A 21238-nucleotide genomic window follows, 5' to 3' on the forward strand; every position below is an offset into this window, starting at 1 on the left:
GGGATTTCATTCAACTTTGGTCTTTCATAATGTCTATGCATATATTAACAGTGGATGAAACATTACATTCGAATTAGTGGACCCTAAAGAGTGATCACCAGAAAATCCTTCCTGCTTTGACACGACTCGCAAAACAAGATTAATGCGCACACTTAGTAAATGAGCAATCATTGCAGGCTGGCGTTGAAGATACGCGTAGAGAAGTTTAGAATCCATGACTATTCCAAGCTATATCATGTGATTTTTCTGTGCCGGGACACAGTGGAATTCTCAGATGCGATGACGTTTTTTTCCAATAAACACTGAAGTTTTGTTTTTCTAATATTTAGATTGACTATTTGCAAGCATGCCTCCTCCCTGGACTTACCAAATGCGAAACTGTTTGAAAGATCGGTTGTTGGACCAGACCAACAACTCACCATTTCGCATCGTCTGGAATAGCCAAAAGAATATTCTTTTTGATTTTTTAACTACCAATCAAAAGTTTTCCTTGTGAGGTTTCACTAATTCATACATCATTTGCGCGTTCACGCTGTATACACCATTAGGTAGTAGACTCAACAGTACTTTCGAAATCATCCGTAGGTATCTGCCATATTGAAATGTCTGTACATGCAGCTTGGTTAACGCTGTTGCTGTAAGACCTCGGCTTGCTTGCTGGCATGCAGGATAGTATTTTTCTCCACATAATCCACCCTCATGAGACGAAACTCCCAGATCGGAATCCCATCCTTAATCTTTCAGGATTTCAACCTTTCCACTGATAAAAGATAGGCAAACCTTATGCAAAATCATATGTTTCCCTGTGGCAATCAAATACTAGCCTACAGTAACCACCAATCGACTGTGGGTAAAAACCTCAGTGGTAGTGAGACATTACTGAATGGTTTTAAACGGGCACAGAACCAAAATTTTATAAATAAATTAACACCACTCTGCTAGCAGACACCGCTATTATCAGGTTTGTGGTAAAAATAGCTCGTCAGAACAAAAGACGATATCTGTTCCGTACTGAGAAAAATTTATCTAAGTAGGCTCATCAGATGAAATACAAAAATAACACCAGCGGCAGGTTCGAATATAGCAAATACGCCACCTGCAATGCACTAAACTTGCTCCGAAATTGCTTAAATCCGCTGCCCCAGCATAAGCTGAATTCCAAGCTAGAAGACTTACTTTTCCTGAAAAATTCGTTCAAAGACCTCCGTCGAATCCAATTCAGCCAAATCTGCTTCTGTATGCTCGGACAAGAGTTCAAGAGTCTCCTTGAAAAACTGTTGAGAAAACATTAAACTAAATAACCAACGGGGCGCTTGAGTCACATTAGTCACTCAAAGAATCAGAGGGGATAATTTGGCTGGAACCTCATGAAAAAAGTGCAAATCTTCACCTTCACGTTATTTTTTCCTCCTATTCGCCCAGTTTTTGAACTTTCGCACCCTCGTAAGTGAAAACTTTGGGCACCAAGTGTTTTGCGAATACTGCTATGGTAACAATCACTTTAGGACGAGTTAAAAGTTAGGGATTTACTGAATATTCTCCACGTCAGACTTGGAAATAAGGCCCCTATATTCCTTGTTCTGGTCATGAGCCAAATAAAACCAGCCCACGAACATAGCCGCTGGTGCTGCAAAATGTGAAAAATCAGACGATCGTAATTAGATAACTGGTAACAGGTTTCTCTTCTCTCGTATCAAACAAATGTTGTAAAATGCAGCTGCGATCCAGGTTCTGTTCAAGTCACTTTAGTCCTTCTGACAATAATTTTGTGAAATTTTTTTTCTACCAATAATTTGTATATCCTTCGAGTATGTTGACTGCTTCGTGAATTGTATTAGGGTTTCGAGTTTAATAATATCAATGCTGGTTTTCATTAGATCCTTCATGATAGAAGTTGACTTCCAAGAAACTATAATGGAGAAGAGAGGTTGGATCGGTTTGCTTCAAAACTGCCCGTATTATTCTTCGATAAATCTCATACTGTAGAGTGCATTCTTTCGGCAGTTTATCTTTGAAAAAAGCTTAGGTATATACCCAGTACGCTATTCCTGGTGTGTACGTCTGTATGTAGAACCAAACATTGGCACAATCGGGCACTTCCGTCTTTTTTTCAGACGATTCTGACTCCGAAATAAATGAGGCTGATAATTGTTTTTAAGAGCTCTAGACAACGCTCTAAAAACGTTTGCATTCTTTTGTGGTTTTTCCAGACAAATTATTACACTGGTCCGAAAAAAAGAAATCCGATTAAATGCAATAACTTAAAATCACTCTTTTTTCTTTGTCAGTTTCAACTGTAATTCTTAAGGTTCTTCATGACATACGGAAGATGGTTGGCTGCGTACAAGTGCAGTGGATGGTATGTATTTCAAACCGGATTTTACCAGAAATATCCATACCTAGACATTTTTTTTACCTGTGTTATCTGTATGAACCTCCTCTTCATGACAAACTCTGAGAATTATTGTAATGTAGGCGTTTGTTTGTTCCTGAATATGGTAGGCATGAAATGATATTTTCTCGACCCTCAAGGATAAGAGGTTTTTTCCATCTTTCTTACCGCATCTGAATCTTTAGTTTGTTGGCGTTTTGTTGCGAATTGTTCCTCAGAGGCTTCTCTATCCGGAGTGGACTTAATGGTTCACGTAAACCTTTATACCCACATGAAGTTTTGTAAGATCTCGCGCTTCTACCTCTAATTGACCTCAACTGTATTGTGCTTCAATTAGTCACTCAATCACGTTTTCATTGCCATGTGCACGCAACTGCTAAATATCTGATATGAAGTACTATAACACACATATAAATCCCATTGGAGGTGGAAAACGTTAATGTGGCATGAGATTGATAAAGATCCTTTGCTTCTCCATATTACCTTCCAGTTTTTATTGACGACAAGTGGGCGGTACTTTCATCGTATTTTTCCCTCACACGAAATTTTGGTAAGCTGTGCATGCAGATGCCAGAGGAAATTCCAGGTTTTATTTGTTTACATGCATATGGTAAAGAATAAGTTTTTTAGCCGGAATAACATTCACATAAGCTTGTTTTCTGTCTCAAATACCTGTTCCTGTTCCTGGGATTTATTTATGTTCACTACAGCATTAAGGTTTCCTAAGTTTGCCTTGTGTCTCAAACCAAAGTATGATCCTGTCCCCTATATACACTGGTATAAATTACTTATTCCGTATGAAGATAAACGGTCAGAATTCTGCAGTTTATTCACTCGTGTCACCCTGGAACACTGTTTTCTCCTAGTACTGGTGTTGGAAAATTTATTACCACAGCGACTTGTAACGTTCTTAAGTGCGTGAGACCAAAGTGTTTGCTGAAATCTGAATATAGTTTTGAAAACACGAATTCCACTAAATGGATTAAAGATACAGGACGGTGACCTTGGACCGAAGTTAAATTCACTCACCAAATCGGCGTTTACTGCTGCGTGATACTCACTCAGAACAGGACATTCGGTGTGTCTTTCTATGTTTCTGTCAATAGCGACTAGGCACTGAAACAAGGAATCCAATGCAAGTGCTGGAAGAGGAGAAGATTGGACGTAAAATCCTGTCCAGATTTTCGTCACTTTTTATGACCTATGCAACAATGTAACTTGGATATATTCTTGGGATTGGAACTGTATTTTAATTGTCACTGACCGCTTAATAACAGATATTTCGAACAAATGGTTTGCCTCGAAAATATGTGGATCTCTTCTGCTCAAAGGCGACATTATTAAACCCCAGGAACAAAACACACCTAATTTCCACGTTAAGAGTGTGTATGAGCCCTAGTCATATATACCTGGGCAACTAGAAGCATAAACAGAGTAAAGTAAATGGTGTTTGATAAAATGAACACACTTCATGAAAAAATACTAAACTTTGGGGCAGCCGTGCATTGGAGTCGCTCGCAAGTTAAATATCCAATCTGGGTGCAAAGTCCCCTCGCTGACTCCTATGTTAGGTAAAAAATATACATCTTTCCGTGACACTCGAAAACTATCTACAAAGTAGATGGGCATCGACTGCACCTTTGAAGTAACCGAGCAGGAGCCGAATCACAGACTTGTCTAGCCCGACAATTCTGCATCCACAAAACTTTGCTAAACGCATTTTATTCAAATAACGAAGTATTTTTACCTGGAATAGAAATCCAGCTTGTATTTTGATAGAAATAAGATTATAGTACAAATCTCTTCTAATCTCCTAGTATGAAGTTTTTAATGACATGTTCTTAAAACCTAATAGCCCATGTGTAACCGGCGGGCATCAGCACTGCGCCTCGTTGAACATAAGTAAAATATCGTTTAGCTGTGCAAAATGAGATGTCACTCAAAACCCCCACACTGTCGTTAAAGATGGTTCCTGTTCAAACCTCTCACCTTGTGAAAAAATTAACCCTCGTCTTCTAGAATGCTATCGACTTTATCAAGACTGAATCGTAGAATTCACATTATTTTGAATGATTCTCCTATCTTGTTTTCAAACGTTTTGCCTCTGTATTACGAACTGGACAATCTGGCAGTTCACTTGTCAAAAATTAACGAGGTAAATCAGATCTTGTCTTTCCTGCAATTCAGGTGTTATTCAACTTACTCCGAACTTTCCAAAAATCGACCCTCTCCCAAACTTGATCACTACGTGCGAACCCACTCAAATCTTACAATTTTAAGAACTCATAGTTGTCTTTTTATGCATTTGGCAAAGGTTGTATGTGCTTTTGTCAAATAAACACATTTATAAACTTGTCTAGCTTAGTTTAAATCAAAAGAAACACTAGATGAAACTATCATTTCGGGGGACGGTTTTTTTTGGATTTTCTGGTGCAGGAACTTGGTAAAGAAAAACATATCTTTTTATATATTGTAATGCGAAAGTTTGGAAACTCCGTTATTATCCGGGTGGCCTGTATTTTAAAAGAGTGGGTGTCAATACTACCCCAAAGCTAAATAAAGGAGGGGTTATTGATATTCGCTGATAAAAAAATAATAGTACTGTAATAGGTCCCGAATAAGAATCGGTATGGTAAGTTCTAAATACATGGATAAAATACATTAGGTTATCCGAATATCGCTACTCAGAGCAATTTGAACTTCATTTGACAAAGTTAGTCTCAACCTTTCGGTTATATTCTACAACTCCAAGGTAGTACATTAGTGACCCACACCTACCCTCACATCCTACTATAGGTAAAGTTATCGCCTGAGTTGTCACAGAAATGAGAATCAGCGTGGAACGTTCGTGCCTAAAAGCGGTTTCGACAGTCGCCATCTAGACTGGAGGTGAACCTGCGGTACAGACCTCAGCGGTTTCGATTCGTGAAACTAGTAGAGATGACTGATCTCCTCACGGGGCACGTCGCAATAAACTGTTATGTAGTTACCCACGATAACAACATGCGGACTTCAATCAAGTAGATTTGAATATGCAAACCTTCAACTAGATATTCCTCGAGTTTGTCGTGAGCTACTGATCCGGTTTGGTGTCCACATGCCCACGGTAGCAAGACATCCAGGGCAATCGAACCGAGTACATTTGCTGGCTTATCGGAGACGTGCTTTTCAATCTAAAAGTGAACATAGGAACAATACTGAGCACCAGCGCTTGCTGAAATATTAGGGACTTCATGGGTGCAAATCTACTCTGGATTGCAGGGATATAAATGGAATGTTCCTCATCTCTGATATACAAACAGTTTCGAACATCAGGCATTTCACCCTGTTATATACAGTTACTGAACTCCAGTTAGGATGAAATGGGGATCCCAGTTTTGGAACCATATTACATCAATTTTTAGTAGATTCGTTTTTGTCTAAGGTGGTTGCTGTGTGATAAATCTTCAGATAAGTCTTCTGAAACATCAGGTTCAGCTCAGGTGTTGGGTTACATTTGAAGCCAAAATGAGATGAATAACCAGCTAAGCAGATGTGTCGCGTTCCACAAATACTTAGCACGAGACTCTCTGATCATATAAAACTACAACATCTTGTTGCGTAAATAATGCTGCATTAATTTTATACGTGGCCTGAAGTGCAGGTCCTGAAGTCAAGGACTGGCTTGGCTCCTAATGGAGCCATGGATACAGCTCGCAAGCGCGAATTTTGGCTTATTCCGGACTTTGGTACAATGCTTCGTAGGACTGCAATTGTGTTTTTTGTTGTCAAACAATCTTTAGACAGCCTAGAAACCATACGGACAATATTTGCGGCTGCGAATCGCAACATCTTGCAAAGGTATTTATTTTTTCCCAAGCCTGCCAACCATGAAAGATCATGGTGTTGGACGTTTGGTTCTCAAAGCTAGAGCAAGAACCTCGAATAAGGTCTACTCCAGGTTTTCTTGCCTACCATTTGAGTTTGCTTTGATATTGAGTGTGGTTGCTTTATTCAGACGAAATTGACAGCCTCATCTCTTCCGGCAGCTTCAGGATTTTTGAATGCTACTTTACTTCGGAACATCAATGTTAACGATTTCCAGAAGGTGAAGCTGTAAAGTTGAGTGAACAGGGGTTAGCAATTGCCCAGTGCAAATGGTTCACTCTCAGTACTTAGTCGAAGAGTTCGAATAAAAACTATAAGGCAGAACGCCAGTGCTATTGATTAGTTTACAATGGCCTATTTAGTTCAGCACAGCAGTGATTATATATATTCATAAATACAGCAATTTCAGAAAAAGATTAATAGAAATACGAATACTTACACATTTTACACGCATTTCCCGTTGTTTTTCTTCCACCAGAGCCATATGATTCCTTGAAACACTCAGTGTTATCTCCGGAATTATCTCATCCAGCAAGGAATGGAAAATGTAATCTTCAGCAACAACATATCGAACCTTAAATACAGAAATCAAAGCAAGCGTGATCTGGGTCTGCGGATAGAAATAAAATTCTTATATTATGAGGTTACTTTTCGATAATTACTTGTTTGGCCTCCATGGTACGTATAATTTTGTTTTCGGAAGATCGCAGACGTACTTGCTTAATAACGGACGCAAATAACGTATTTCACTACACAGTAGTCAAGACACTAATGAGAGGAGCTCCCTGGAGAATGCACTGATATCATAAGCCTGGTTACTGCCTAGAGTTTTTCATACTTAGTGTCTTGCAAATATATTCAGAAGCCTATCATTCACTGGGTTGACAAGCAGTAGTCAATCGACATCAAGTCCCGTAAAATTAGATTTTGTGCTTGGTAAATGATTTACAACATACTTTATCTAAGTAACAGACAACCACAAACGCATCAGGGTAAAATCCTGTCGAATCAAATTCAGCTTGATGATTTTCTTTTTATCTACTCACTTCGCTTTTTCATTCACAGCATGAGAACCCATGATGGAGATCCAATGTTCTGTGCTTTGGAAAAGTAGAATCTGTCAATGTATAATTTCTCTAGGCACGACTTGGTGATGACTTCTCAGTGCTGGGTTAGTAGACATGCCAGCGATTTTGCACTCTTATGATCTTCTGCATCAAAACTTCGTTTGGAGAGCTTTGTTGTCCTACAAACAAATTAGGCTTCATTCCTCCTTGTGACAGCACGAAAATGGTGCTTTCTTGACCCATAGACAGGCAATGACAAAACAATAAAGCGATTACACGTGGAAGTACGCCAAGTTAATGTGCGATAGACCCGCATGCCTGATAAAGTGTTGACCGTATGTATGTCTACTATGGTTGTTGTTTTCGTGGATCAAGCAAAGCCACTGATGACCAATGACAGTACAAGGAACGAAAATCAACTGAAATCCATCATGAAAATCTGGGTAGATTGCGCGTCCGTCACTTCTAACAAGGTGTTGCTAAACAATTATTACACGTTTTCAGTTTGACAGCGATGACTCTTCGGGTATCAACTCGTACCTCAAAGTTGACACCTGAAACCCGCAACCGGCACCCACTCCCCAACTGGAACACATCAGATTAAGAACTAGCGGCCTGTTGTACTACTGATTAGGAGGTTGTATGCAACACTTGAAACGGTTTCATATATAGACAACTGCCTGGGTAGCCTTATGTCTAAGGGTTGTGGATACAGGAAACAATTAAGGTACATCAAAACTGTGAGACATGGTAAATGTATAGAAAGATCCACACTATATGCATAATATGGTAATGTATAATAGTTGGTATATAATTATGTAAGATGTACATTTAAGTAGGTGGAAATCGTTTGAAGATGCTGGGTTGGGTTTGCTAGCTGGAAGGATTGTGGGCCCGTGCTTTTTCACTCTGTTTAAGGTCTGTTTGAATGTTCCTCTTTAGATCAGGTTGCTCAAGAAGTCAACATAGATTTTCGTATTTTAATTCAATATCTTGCATTATACACCTCAAACCCCTCTGGTTGATAAATTATCCTCCAGCTAAGTCTAGAGCTCACCGTATAGCCAAACCTTATCCTGTTCAGCATAAAAACTGTGAAATTGCAACCGCCTCAAATACGATATTGGAGATATCGCGATATATTTTCTGGATGTAGCGCAATGCTAATAAAGTTGTTGAAAACTCTTTGGCAACCCACGGTCATTTTACCCATTCTTGAGGCTCATCAGATTCAGCTAAAGCGATCGTGGGCTATAGAAGCGTTTTTTCACCAACCTCATGAGTAGTGTATTGTATCAAGCGTTCTTTTATTATTCTTCATACGTATTCCTAAACTCATTCACCAGATGTCTGAACAATACAACTTAGCTCTTTGGTATGCATCTTGCGCGACGTTTGCGATGACTAACGGCATAATTTGGATAATGGTCCCGGCTCAGACGCTCACAACTTTGATGAAGTTAGTAGAACCCGCCCAAATGACCTGAATTTTTGATGGGAAACACAAAAGTCATTCTTTGGCTGTCAAATATTTCGGAGTTTCGGTGTACCGTGTTGGGTTCGTGCAGGTGATCACAGCTCGATAAGGTGTATCACGCCATCCAAACCAAAGTAGTAAAACTGAGATCCCAAACAACATAGTACGTTTTGTTATTTCTCATAATAGGCAACCTAATGGAAGATTACAGGATCTTGTTTGACCCAGTATATCCCACGGCATCCTCCCAATATAGGTATTTGATAAACCAAACTGCCGTTAACCTAAGATGAAATGTCTAAGATCACAATCGTGTTTGACTTCAGTTTGACCTGATCTGTAATCACCCAACGATTCTATATAACAGCAGGTTTTAGGGTTCCTGTTTTTTTATTCCCAATACAAGCTGCTGAGTGGGGACAGGTGATTGCTATAGACTCACTGCTTGGGGCGTGTAAAAGTGAATCAATTCTCCGAGTAGCATGTCGAAGATATCAAAAGCAATTGCATTCGAGATGGCTTGATCGGCAAACCTGCGCTCCCAGGAAGGCCCGTTTAGGAGTGAAAAGCGTTTTGGTGGTAACTCTCTTTTCACACAGAAAACGTCGTCTGAAAGGCACTGTTGGAAACCTTGCGACTGTAATACATCCTCCAGTTGGCGCACCAGATCCGCACGTTGCTCCTCCCAAAGTGGAAGCTAAACGAAAAGTTTAGGATAACTCAACTTGTTGACCTTAATAATTGATCGATGGTGGGTAAACAGTACAGTACCAGTTGAAGAAAACTATTGAGTATTAACAATGTATCAAGATCTGTATCAGTAAGACTGCGCACATCCGTGTTTCTTACCGTGAGTTGTTTAGGGATTAAAGTGAACCTGTCATGACGTAACGTTTGCAGTCTAGAACCAACATCGGTAAACACGCCAATTACAATTGTGATAGTCTCAATTCAAACACCAACGCCTTCTGGTCGGTGACGATGACCGCACTCATCCTGTTATCTACGACCGAGTGCCATAGCAGCACATTAACCCAGAAGAGTGCTTCCGTGTCTATTTCAACATAGATCAGCTTGATTTAATTACCGTGCATGGCAGAAAACGATAATGTGCGACCCATCCTTCGCCCATCCTCCAGATATCTTCATGGATTTCCCTCATTTCCAACGCCCACAGGGTACAGGACTCTAGTGGAGGTGTTTGTAAAACCACTCCCCAAAGCATCTATTCACGCATTACTTTGTCCAGCAAGCCGAAAAAATTATCCTATATTTTTTAACACCCACGGTCATATGTCCACGCTTGCTTTCATAGAGAATAATTGAGTTTGTTCTGAAATTCTATCTCAATTGCCATTGCACCGGGCCAGTGAATTTTTAATTTCTTAATTAAAATTAATAGAATCTTGTGACATCATTACACAAAACTCTGAGACACCGAGATGGGCAGAACTATTGGGGACGTTTACGATCAGAGAGAAAGGAGTCCACCAATGAAAAATTATCAGGTCTATCTGGATAAATTCCGAAAAGCATGAAAACAGATAATGAGAGGAAAGACGCTGTGAACCAAGTCGACGTCTTGTCTGTTGGATTACCCTCTTGCATTGATAAACTAATTGGATAAGAAAAAACTCACTCTTGACCTCCAACGTTTAAAATTGGGAAAAAGTTTGTGAAAAAATCAACCAGGAAGGTTTAAGGCTTTTTGATCAAGCACACCCTTTTGGGAGAATCCGATTAAAAAGACTGGAAGTAAGAAAAACTTCCTCCGGTAAATAATTCTTGAGTAAACCTGTTCAACAGAACCGCGAATGGCAGGTCACAGAAAATAATAAATTTTTCTTCCCTTTAAATGGTAGTGTGAATGAATGAAGAGCTAAATTTAACAGTTTGGAGGACATCTGGCATTTTCAACTCACCCCAGCAGGGGCCGCTTTTCCGGCGGACACTTCTGACCTCACTTCTGTTAGTGCTTGCAGTATAACTTCCGGCACTAACGTGGTAGATAGAGTCTGGTCAATAATGTCTAGTGTATAAGATCGAAGTGCTTCCCAGCCGACAGAAGTCGCCCACATTTTTAGCTGAATTACGATGTACTGAGAACAGATTTTTCTGAAAAATAAAAAAGTTTCTCAAAGATCTCATCCACTTCATAGCAGAGCAGCATCCAGAAAAGAGAAGGCCTGGCATTCAATCAATTTTTGAACCTAATTGTCGTAGAAGATAATCAGGTAAGAAAGCCCAAATCTTGCTTCAAAAACTCAAAAACCAAAGAAAGGCCATGTTGTTTCCCTGTATTGTTATTAAGGATTGATGACATTGAACTAAATTAAATTCGCAAAACACAAGGGTCCAGTATGCATATAATGAGGTTCTGGATACATGTAGACCTGACAAACAGACACAAACACGTACTGAACGCAGGACGTCAATCTACATCTAAGTTGTAACATCTACCGCAATTCACTTGACCGTTTGCAAGTGGGTGAGGCTCCATATTGTCATTCGACCACTTAAAAATAAACGTAGGTTTACTTGGTACAACCACGCATGACGCAATCAAACTGGTTTTATCCTTATGGAATGTCGGTTAGTTTGACATCGGTTCTTACGAAATAGCAAAATGCACAAACTTGATTAGAGGCTTGATAGTATCAGTTGCAGCATTGACTGATTATATTGAAGACAACTACCTGAACATTCAACATGGCGAAAAATTGTTTTCACATTCCAGATGTATCAGTTTGTTTGGTGTGACAAATTATTATTCTATGACGGAAATACCGGAAAAAGGAGAATGAATTTTGAATACATATATCAATTTCACAAGTGTTCATCTTTCAAATGTCCCAGTTTGTCAGAGAAGCCGGTTTTACACCTACTGGGTGATGGTAATCTGTGAATCAATTGTAACAGATTAAAGGTGGTCAGCTGCCGGAAAAATTACGTTCTGCAAAAACAAACTTATACCCGGGATAAATCTCCAAGTAGACGACCCTGAACATGAGGGTCAAATGTTTAGGCGTCCACATGAACAATAGGGTAAACAAATATATACTGATTTGGTCAAAGTTGTTCAGCTCTAAAACCACTGCAATGGCAATATTGGTTACGCTTCGGAAGAAACGTTTTTATTGTGGACTGGAAATGCACTTTGATGCACCAATTTTCAAAAGCCACCTTGTAAATTCTGACACTATTTTAGGAGGCTAGCACTTAAAACCGCAACTTAGTGGATATGCACTTTTAACACAAGAGAGGCTTGTGCACCAAATTTGTGATGCAAGCAGATAAAAGACGTGGATTTATCAGATTCTCTAGGTCTGGCACCTAGCGGTGAAGCTATGGTTCTCCTGCACGACAAATTAATACTCTCTTGTGGTCTGAATGTCAAAGTGTTTGTGAATTAAAAACATGGGTTTTGGGTAACAAATAAATGATACACCAATGAACAGTAATGGACTTTCAGGTGTGTCCAGTGGAAAACTAAACCTAGGTTTATTTGTTAAGTCCCGTGCTCAAAAGTGTATGGTTAGTCCCGCAAATTGAACTGGTACAATGGTGATAATGGAGCAAGTAGGTAGTTACTAAAGTTTAAACAGAGATAACGTCCCATCACCAAGCTTTATAAAGACATACTGGGGCTGAGTAAAGGGGTACCGAGCGCTTGCTGAAATCGAATTTTGCCAGTCTTGTTTTTGTAAATGACGAAAAATCTTTGTCTGACAAACTATGCATTTTATACGCCAAGCACTGAGGAATTATTCGAGCGCAATCAAGCTCCTGTGAAATTTAGAAACTAATAAAAACAAATTAAGATTATTTGTCGAATTCAATAGTCCGTGGCTTTTTAATAGTACAAAGTTTGTCGGATGAGAGCGTTGTGCCCGACACACTGTGGCAGGATTCAGCTTTAAAGTGTGCTGGGCGATGACTTACTTCGTGGTTTTCGACAGGTTGGGAAGTAATGTACCTTACCCAGAATCTGAACTTTCAGCTCTTTCAGTAATTTTGTAATTCATAGCAGCTATCTGAGTTTTCACTGTTTAAAAGCGCTCAGAGTTTTAAGTTGATTCTGACGATACACGGCCATCGACCGTACCAAGTCATCTACTTAAAAAAATACGGCTCTCGGCTTAAAAGTTTCATTGCTAGTGACGCCACCATAAAGATAGTTTTTAGTTATGTAATTGTCGATCTCTTGAATCGTCTTCCGTGCAAACATATTTGGGTTTGGATGGTTAAACAGAAAGAGAGTTAACAGAGATAGATATATAATGTTAGCATTGCCTACCGGATACTTTATTTAGTCTAAAGCCACTCCTAAATATATGCAAAGGGATGGATTGCCTAATTTTTAAGACGGTTGAAATGTTTGCTTGGTAATCAATGAACTCTTATATATTTAAACACCCGCAAAATCTGCTAGTTCCCCTCCTTTGCAGGATTATGGCGATCTTGTAGTTTTTGAGAAGTCTGTGACTCAGTACTAAGGCCTTATTAAGAATTTTTGGGTAGCGATATGAACTTACCTGTGGTTTATTAGGCCGTTTCCCAGCTCCACTCTTAATTTAACCTTGGTAACTCCTAATTATCATATGTACTGTGGTGCGGAAAGCTGAATATTTGTGTAAGTGATGAATTTGGAAGCAAAGATATAATTATTTAAACCGCCTGGTGACGCTTCTTATTCAAGTGCTACAGCCACTGACTGATTGTTGAACAAAATGAGATCCAGAAGTAAGGATTATTGAGACCCCACTATTGTGATAATATAGTTGTAAAAACAGTGACTATAATGTCCGTTTAAACAAAAGAATCTTCAAAGTAGAACGGTTACCGGAGTTCCCATAATGACACTAAACATTCGACAATGAAATTACAGAGAGCATTCAGGCAGTTGTCAGCAGTGGCACAGAAATTTTTGAAAAAATTATAAACAGCTGCTATACGGAATCCTTTGAACCGTCGAGTGAAGGGTTAAAGAGCTTAAAGGGTTTGGGTGTAAATGAGGCGGACGGGGAGTTAAATAACGGTGGCCGGATTGATAAAACCAGATGTCATAGGTGTCCGGTGTGGATCACATTGTTTGCACATAGATGTGATGCCGAAGGAGTTGTTAGTCATTGAGAAGTTCAACGTACTTGCTATAGAACCTTTGGGAAATACTGTAATATTCATGACTAGATGCAAGTTGAGGAAGTTTGTTACGAGTGGGTGCTAAACTAAACTGTGTGAATTAGCAACTTAATTCGCCATTAATGGGGCTAAAAACCAGTCGTGACTGCGTGGAATCCAAGGTCGAGTAGCGCAAGACGCATCAGACATCTTAAAGAATGAGTGGTAAAATGCTCGTGAACTCGACGTACATTTCAAGGTGGTTTATCTCTGTAGCATGATCGTCATTTCCCATCAGAAGCTCCTGGAAGGATTTATAACAATTGCAGTCATATAAATACTTGACCAAGTTTTTGGAGTGCTTTAGATACCGAAATCTATGGGCAATGTCGGCGTTATTATTTCAGTCCTATTTGGCTACTGAAGGATCTCCTTTCATGGAGGTGCCCACTATGATGGTAAGGATGTCAAAGTGGCCTACCAGTGGAAACGAAAACCACGAAAACCATTTTGACGCCCAGAATGGGGTCTAGTGTTACACAAGATGGACTGACAATAAGCGCTATTTCGGCTTATTGTGAGCTTCCTAGGAGCGGCCAATTAAACAGAACCTGTAGCACGTGTAAATTGTTTTTTTCATGCTCGGTATCATCTTCTTTTTCCCCATCATTATCAGTCACATCGCTGTACAAAAGTTTGTTTTACTGAAATAAAACCGCTACCGCCCGCTCGTTGGCTCCGACGTGACTTTGAGACTTTTGCTGAGTGACTGTTGTTGTGACCGCCGGCTGGCTATATTTGACCGCTGCTAACACTAAACGCGAACCAACTTTTCAGCTACAAACACTGGACTAATACATTCTTACTTGTGGATTAACATTTCGATCACCGGAGATCTGGAATACCAGGAAGATAGAACTATTCTTGGTGTGGTGGTTCAACGGAATACGGAACTACGGAATCTCCTATTTTGAACTGAGTCACGATTTACTTGGATTTTTCTCCTTGTGACTTTGTATCTGGCTTACATTAGTAATTTGCTCTGTTCACTAGAGACTCCGTAGGACCTTTAACCACTATAAACTCACACATGTATGGATGCACATGAGTATGAACACTACAGTTATCCTGTGAGAATGAATCCCAACTTGCCCTAGTGGCTAGTAAGGGCTGATGCTATCGGCACAACATTGTAAACGGTCTCTTGTTGGTTTGTCCCATACAAATTGAACCTGCACGATTAATAACTCATTTGCGGCCGCACAGTTACACGTAGTGGCTGAATGACGCATTATGTATCACTGATTTGTATCAACAAAACTCGCATCACATGCATGTAGGGACTGTGTAAGTCAACGGGGATTATATTATAAATAACGTTACACCTTAGTCCAAGGGGGAGTACTACTGGAACAAACAGTGGAAGACACTGTCGCATTGCACGTAAATCAAGATTATATTTGCTATCAAAATCTCACGAAGCCTTTCATGAGCTCCTCATAGGTCCCAAAAATGAAAAATCGGAAAGTTGTGGTAATAGCGATATTCGCTATTTATGGGATAAGTCTAAGTATATGACAATCCAAGCGTCCTGCTTTCTTTTCCAGCTCCCCTGTGAAAATGGGGGCGTGATGGCGGATGAATGAATTCCATCAACCACCTACACCGGTTCATCAATTAGAAAAAAGGCGTATTCGTATAGCTTGCTTTGTTGGGAACCCTGACATCTGCCTCAATATTCGTCAAACTATGATTACCTATTTGGAACAGCTGCACTATTGTGGTAAGTGCTTTTTGACTGATCGTGAACTCCACTTTCCTATATCCATCAAGAGAGTTGTATTCATCACAGTCGGCAACACAAAGTAGACTAAAAATGATGGTTCAGATGGGCAAACTTTCTGTCATCCCTGCGAAAGTCAGACGTTCCAGAAAGGCACCTCAAAATCATGCCCAAAATAACAAACAATTCTGGCCTTGAGAATCAAATAGTCAAACAAGACCATGAGACCGACACAAGTTTTGTGCACGAACGTTGCTTTGAAGATCCATAGGCGGGTTTTGAAGGGTTTCGTTCTTTGTACCAAGGCTCGGACTCCATAACTTAGAAGAACGTGTCTCAAAGTAGCTCTCATTACCCAAGATTAAGAGGCAATCCTTCAATGCACACAAAATCTTGGCATATAATGCTGTTTATTTGAACCCGCGCTTTCTAAGTACTCGGGGAATTCTATGAGCGCGGAATTCACATTTTACCGGTTGCCAGTGGCGTTGTGTGCTCGGTATTCGCACAATGTAATTGAAGTTCAAAAGTTCTGACGTGTCCCTGATGGAGTAAAGCAATCGCGCAATCGATTACAGAGTACTAGTCCAGATTTTTAAGCCCCATCCAGGCATCCCGGAGTCGCAGCGATGCTAGGGAGTTATCTCACGGGATTTTTAAGCCGGGGGCATGGTTGCTTCAGTGAACAATGTAGGTTGGCGAGCTACAAAATCATGGACGTAGATTAAAGCGGTTTCTGGTTTTAGCATAAACGCAAAGGAATACAACATTTTATTCCTCCTGCAAGGGTTTTGCAGCTGAGAGCATTGTGCGGAAGATGAGCACCGTAGCGCATTTTTTGTGAAGGCGGTGGAAAATTTCATACGCAATATGGTTTCTTTACGTGTCTTATTATGCATTAGTTTCGTCAATTATCTCAATAATTACACCTCCTGTGCCCGCACAAACCCAAAATGAAACAGCCATTCAAGATCTGCATAAAAAATCTCCTAAGGATGCAGGAGGCTTCCCGCCAAACAACGTCAAGGAATTCGTCAAAGCTTGTAAGTGTTTTTCATGATGGCCAGCCTGTGCTTTATTGGATGCGCAGCAAGCTTCCATCATTCCCGGCATACCGAAACCGCAATAGTACCATTGGATGGATTGATGGACCTATGGGCAGAGCAAATAGACAGCATCGTACGGTGACTTGCGCTTTAAAGTTTGACACAAATTCAACGGGTCTCATGGTCCGGTGGAAGACGCTCGGCCGGAAAATATTGTGGATATGCAATATGGACAAGCCAACGGCTTGGGTAGGGCAGCCGAGGTGCCGTCATCGCGGCATTGTTCTTGGGTCCGTGGAGAGTCCCGTACAGGAACATTTTTGTTGAGCCAGCTTGGGTTGTCATGGTAGTTAGGGTTGCCCAAGCAATCGTGACAAATTAAGACCAGTATGGATCAAGCATATTTTTGGTTTATCGAGAGCCCACGGTGGTTCATTGCTGTTATTCCAACGAGGTATTAATGTAGCCGCATCTACATTGGGAACCCAAAGTAGTAAATGTGTTAAAACGTGTCCTAGAGAGTACTATGATACGAGTCAGACTGCCGTCTGAAGTGGCAGGCAACAATATCTAACTACAGCAGTGAGGTGACAAACTGATTTCGAAAGACGTCGGTGAATATTCAGGTGGAGATGGTAGGCATGGGGTAAATCCGAACTGGCGTGGGCATGTGTGAATATGAAGGTTATGTGTAGCGTTGGACGTCAGGAAGTCAGCGGTATCCGACGTTCGAGAGGATGTAGCGACGGCACACGTCACTTCTGAAATGTGCAGATGTACGGACTGGTATCAATGAATCCACGCGGTATACGGTATACACAGCACACATGCGCACAGGTCGGGTGGAACAGGGCAGAAGACCGGAGTGTGGCAACAACGCACGTGTATTAAACCGAAACGAAACCGGAAGTCGGGTGTACAGAAGGTAGCTCAAGGTCAGTCAGGGGGTGTACAAGCGGCTAGTCTTCCCTGTTCGGGGCTTGTGGTGGTTCGACCATGGTACCTGCAATAGGGAGAGAGGGGGAGAGACACATAAGCTCATGTGATAGACGTGCATGCAAATACAGTCGAGGTTCAACTGCGTTACATTTGCATCAGTTAAATTGCGCGTACTTAGTATTGCTCAGAGCGTCAAAGAAAATAGATCAGAGAAAAACTTCAACTATCTGGTGGTGTTGCGTGTTTATAAGATGGTTCAGTGACATAGTAAAGAGAAGTGTGGGGGTTTAGCAAAAGGGGTTTACTCTGAGGCTTCATACCACGTGCTTTGCTGAGTCTCTGTTAACAGTTACTGCTCTGCTATCAATCAATCTTTGGGTCCCTATGTGAATTAGCCGGGATATACCCAACTACCAGGGCAAACTAAGATCAGCGGCATAGGAGTCCCAAAAAGTTTGCTACCACTTCAGTTTTCTCTTTCCTCCATTATATAAAGGTTGAGAATAAAGTAAGAATGTCTTTTAGGGACATAAAATGCTGCTGAAGTGAGAGTTGTCAAGCCGGGAGTCTTTCGCATTGTCGGGGAGAAGAGGAGTGGGAGGGACAGACACAGTACGCGAATATGTTGCAATGTGAGCATAATATGTTTTTGTGTTTCCTTACTTCCGGACGTGTAAGAGTCAACAGATGGCTTTCCTAAAGCTTTCGTACACAAAGTGTTGCCCATCAGATATACCCACTCTCTCCACCCCTGTTTATTTTCTTGATCTAGGAAAAAATGAGAACGCTAGAAGGCATACATAATTCCCGCGTTTGAATGGCCTGAGGCAAAATCCTTATGGATTTGGAATATGCCGATACGTGTGGGAAAACGTGTGGGTATTTTTGGATGAACCGACAAAAGTAATCCCGTCCTTTGATATGCACTTTACACTTCTAAATTTTAAGGTCCCGCTCCTGGAGCAGCAGTCACTAAAAACACGTCGCTTACAATCTAGGGAGAGAAACTTTGAGTTGTAGAGCGCAAAACGTTACCTGGAAATTATATTAGTTCTGACAGATGAAGACTGTGCACGAATATGCAAACCTCTGGCCACGTTCGACTATTTGTGACACCTATGCCGTCAAAAAGTTTTTCACCGAATCTAGAAGTAAGTGTATATCGAGCTACATTTTGGGATGTGCTCTTGTATAGCTGTGGGGCTCACATCTATAGGAAAGGCATAAAATAGAGCCCTAGAATTAATTAAAATGGTAAGCAGTTTCCAATATATTTGTGTTACTTAGATGTAAAAGCTTTTTATATATAAACAAATGCTGAAGATTGCATAAATGTCGGTGTACAAAAGCAAGCACCTTAGGTTATCGGTTCTTCATAAAGGAGCCTCTAGTTGGTGAGACTGCTGCTGAGATGGAGTACGGGATGGGTGGAAGTAATGATTAGGTCGGTGGAGCTTCTGATGCTACACGGTATCTGTATCGTGCAGCAAGGGTAGAGCAAAGTACGTTTTTAGTGCTCTAAATGAGCAGATTTGACGAGCCTACACACTAGACCCTCGCTACGGCTGAATCCATGGGCGTAAATCTATATTACATGGTCTTATGATTTAATAGTGCATGCCTATATTTAGCTTTGGCTGTGACGTATAATAATGCACATGATAGTCCTATCCCTCGACCGAATCAATGTTGCACACAAGGCTCCCTCATTATGCCGAATTGGAATAACTGAGAAAGGTTTATGTTTACCTTTATGATAGTAAGGCTCCTTCCTCAGCGTGGACACTAGTCGAGATTTGTTAGCAACGGGATTTATTAAGCAGTCAGTGAATAAGTTGCTCCGACTGTTAAATTATGTATCTTCAATGATAATGCGGAAGGCGTAAACGACCTTGATTGTTCACAAACTTTTGATCCCAAGTGCTCCGTCGAATTAAGGCGGCTTCCTGGAAACGAGAATTAGATTGACTACACAATGAATCCACGATACTTGGGGGCATAGTTTACCGAGGGTGGGCGTGTTTTCTCGTCATGGGCTTGACAGACGGACAACATGTGTGTAATAAAGGACCGTTGTTTGACCATTGATAAGGCTGCAACGTACACTTGTGGCCCCGTTTTTATCGGCCGGAGGAGATACTGGTCTCATTGCTATGAGTAGCAAACATAAGCGAAGAAACGTACAACTACGATTATGACTGGCCATCGTTGATCATTGGTTAGGTTATCACGCAGATTTGAGGCATCATGATCAACAATCACAATATGTAGCCAAAATAAACGACGGTGTATGCTGCTATAATGGTGCTTGGCTTAATTTGAACCCATTTCCTGTCATTATTACCGGGTTTGACGACGTAGAATAACTCAGGAGAGCAATTATTTGGATTTAGAGGTGTTGCTATGTAAGCTATTAACATGCTGCACTTTCATTACGCTGCGTCATCGACCGACTGGTTATTTATATCAGAGAATTGAGGTCGCTACAAAAGTGCATAGTTGGTGGTGAGGAGATTTGGGGTTTTTGTGGTGATTTCATCCTGTAAGTGAAGCCAATCTATGCTTTTCAGGATAGAATGGCTTCACTTACAGGATGAAATCACCATAAAAAAGTGTATAGTATCAGCAACATTGCACAGCGCATCAAATTTCCTTTCACCATTATACTGAATAGAGGCAGGGCTCCCCAAAAACTGCTCTCCCGAAATTCGCTGAACGAATTCATCCAATTTGTTACTTTTTAGGGGGTTCACGCATGCAAAAGTAGTCCTCCTATTTTTCTGGTTGTAATATACAATCGGTATTCTCTGGGTACTATCTCGCTCGTACGGATACCTGTAAAATTCTACAATATGATAAGTTTGATTTTTGTCCAGTCGATGGTCTGTTTACGCACACGCCCAACTCAAGTGAATGATTGGCTGGACCGAGTCATGTGGCCCATGCCGGAAAATACGATTGACTTCGCTGCTTAACAAGCGTTTCCCTCAGAAACATCGCTTGGCTCGATGGTGTGTCAGGCTTGAGCGTGGCTACTTGCGAGTTCGAGGTTCGAACTCAGGGGACATCACCCGAATTATTTTCGACTTATTCGTTAACAAGTTTCTTCACGAGACACTACTACTTTCGCTGACAGTTAACTATGAAATGAAAATATACTCAAGCAAGATGAAAGCGACCTGAATTTCCGAGTGATGAAAGTCTTGTATATTTAGTCGAATTCAACTTAAGTGACGTGAAAACACCAATATCGACTTCCTGCCAAACTTTTGTTGAAAGAAGTGGTGTGTGTATTATGAAGAAATGTAATGTGAAGAAGGAAAGTTGGATGGAGAGTATTTTAAGGCAAGTGGGCGGCAGCCGGGTGGGCCGCTGGCTATTCGCACAATGAGATTGATTTCTAGAAATCTACGGCATTTTCAGACTTGCCACTTCATAGTGTAGAATGTCTATGTATAAGGTACATGCTCCTGTATTATTGAAAATCCTTTACTATGGGGATTAGTTTAAGTGAACTAAATCTGCAGGTGAATAAACACCGCCGAC

General features: G+C 40.7%; 1 protein-coding gene across 1 annotated transcript; it reads right to left on the reverse strand.

Moving 5' to 3' along the window:
* Positions 1 to 1178: 1178 nt before the first annotated feature.
* Positions 1179 to 10881, reverse strand: T265_13128 (hypothetical protein; the record flags this gene model as incomplete). Its single annotated transcript, XM_009167320.1, has 6 exons — positions 1179 to 1274; positions 3422 to 3534; positions 5433 to 5565; positions 6699 to 6869; positions 9246 to 9390; positions 10763 to 10881. Coding segments are annotated over 6 exons (777 nt in total), but the record flags the coding sequence as incomplete, so codon positions are not given.
* Positions 10882 to 21238: the final 10357 nt, after the last annotated feature.

Source organism: Opisthorchis viverrini (genome assembly GCF_000715545.1).
Source record: "Opisthorchis viverrini unplaced genomic scaffold opera_v5_38, whole genome shotgun sequence".
Classification (NCBI taxonomy): domain Eukaryota; kingdom Metazoa; phylum Platyhelminthes; class Trematoda; order Opisthorchiida; family Opisthorchiidae; genus Opisthorchis; species Opisthorchis viverrini.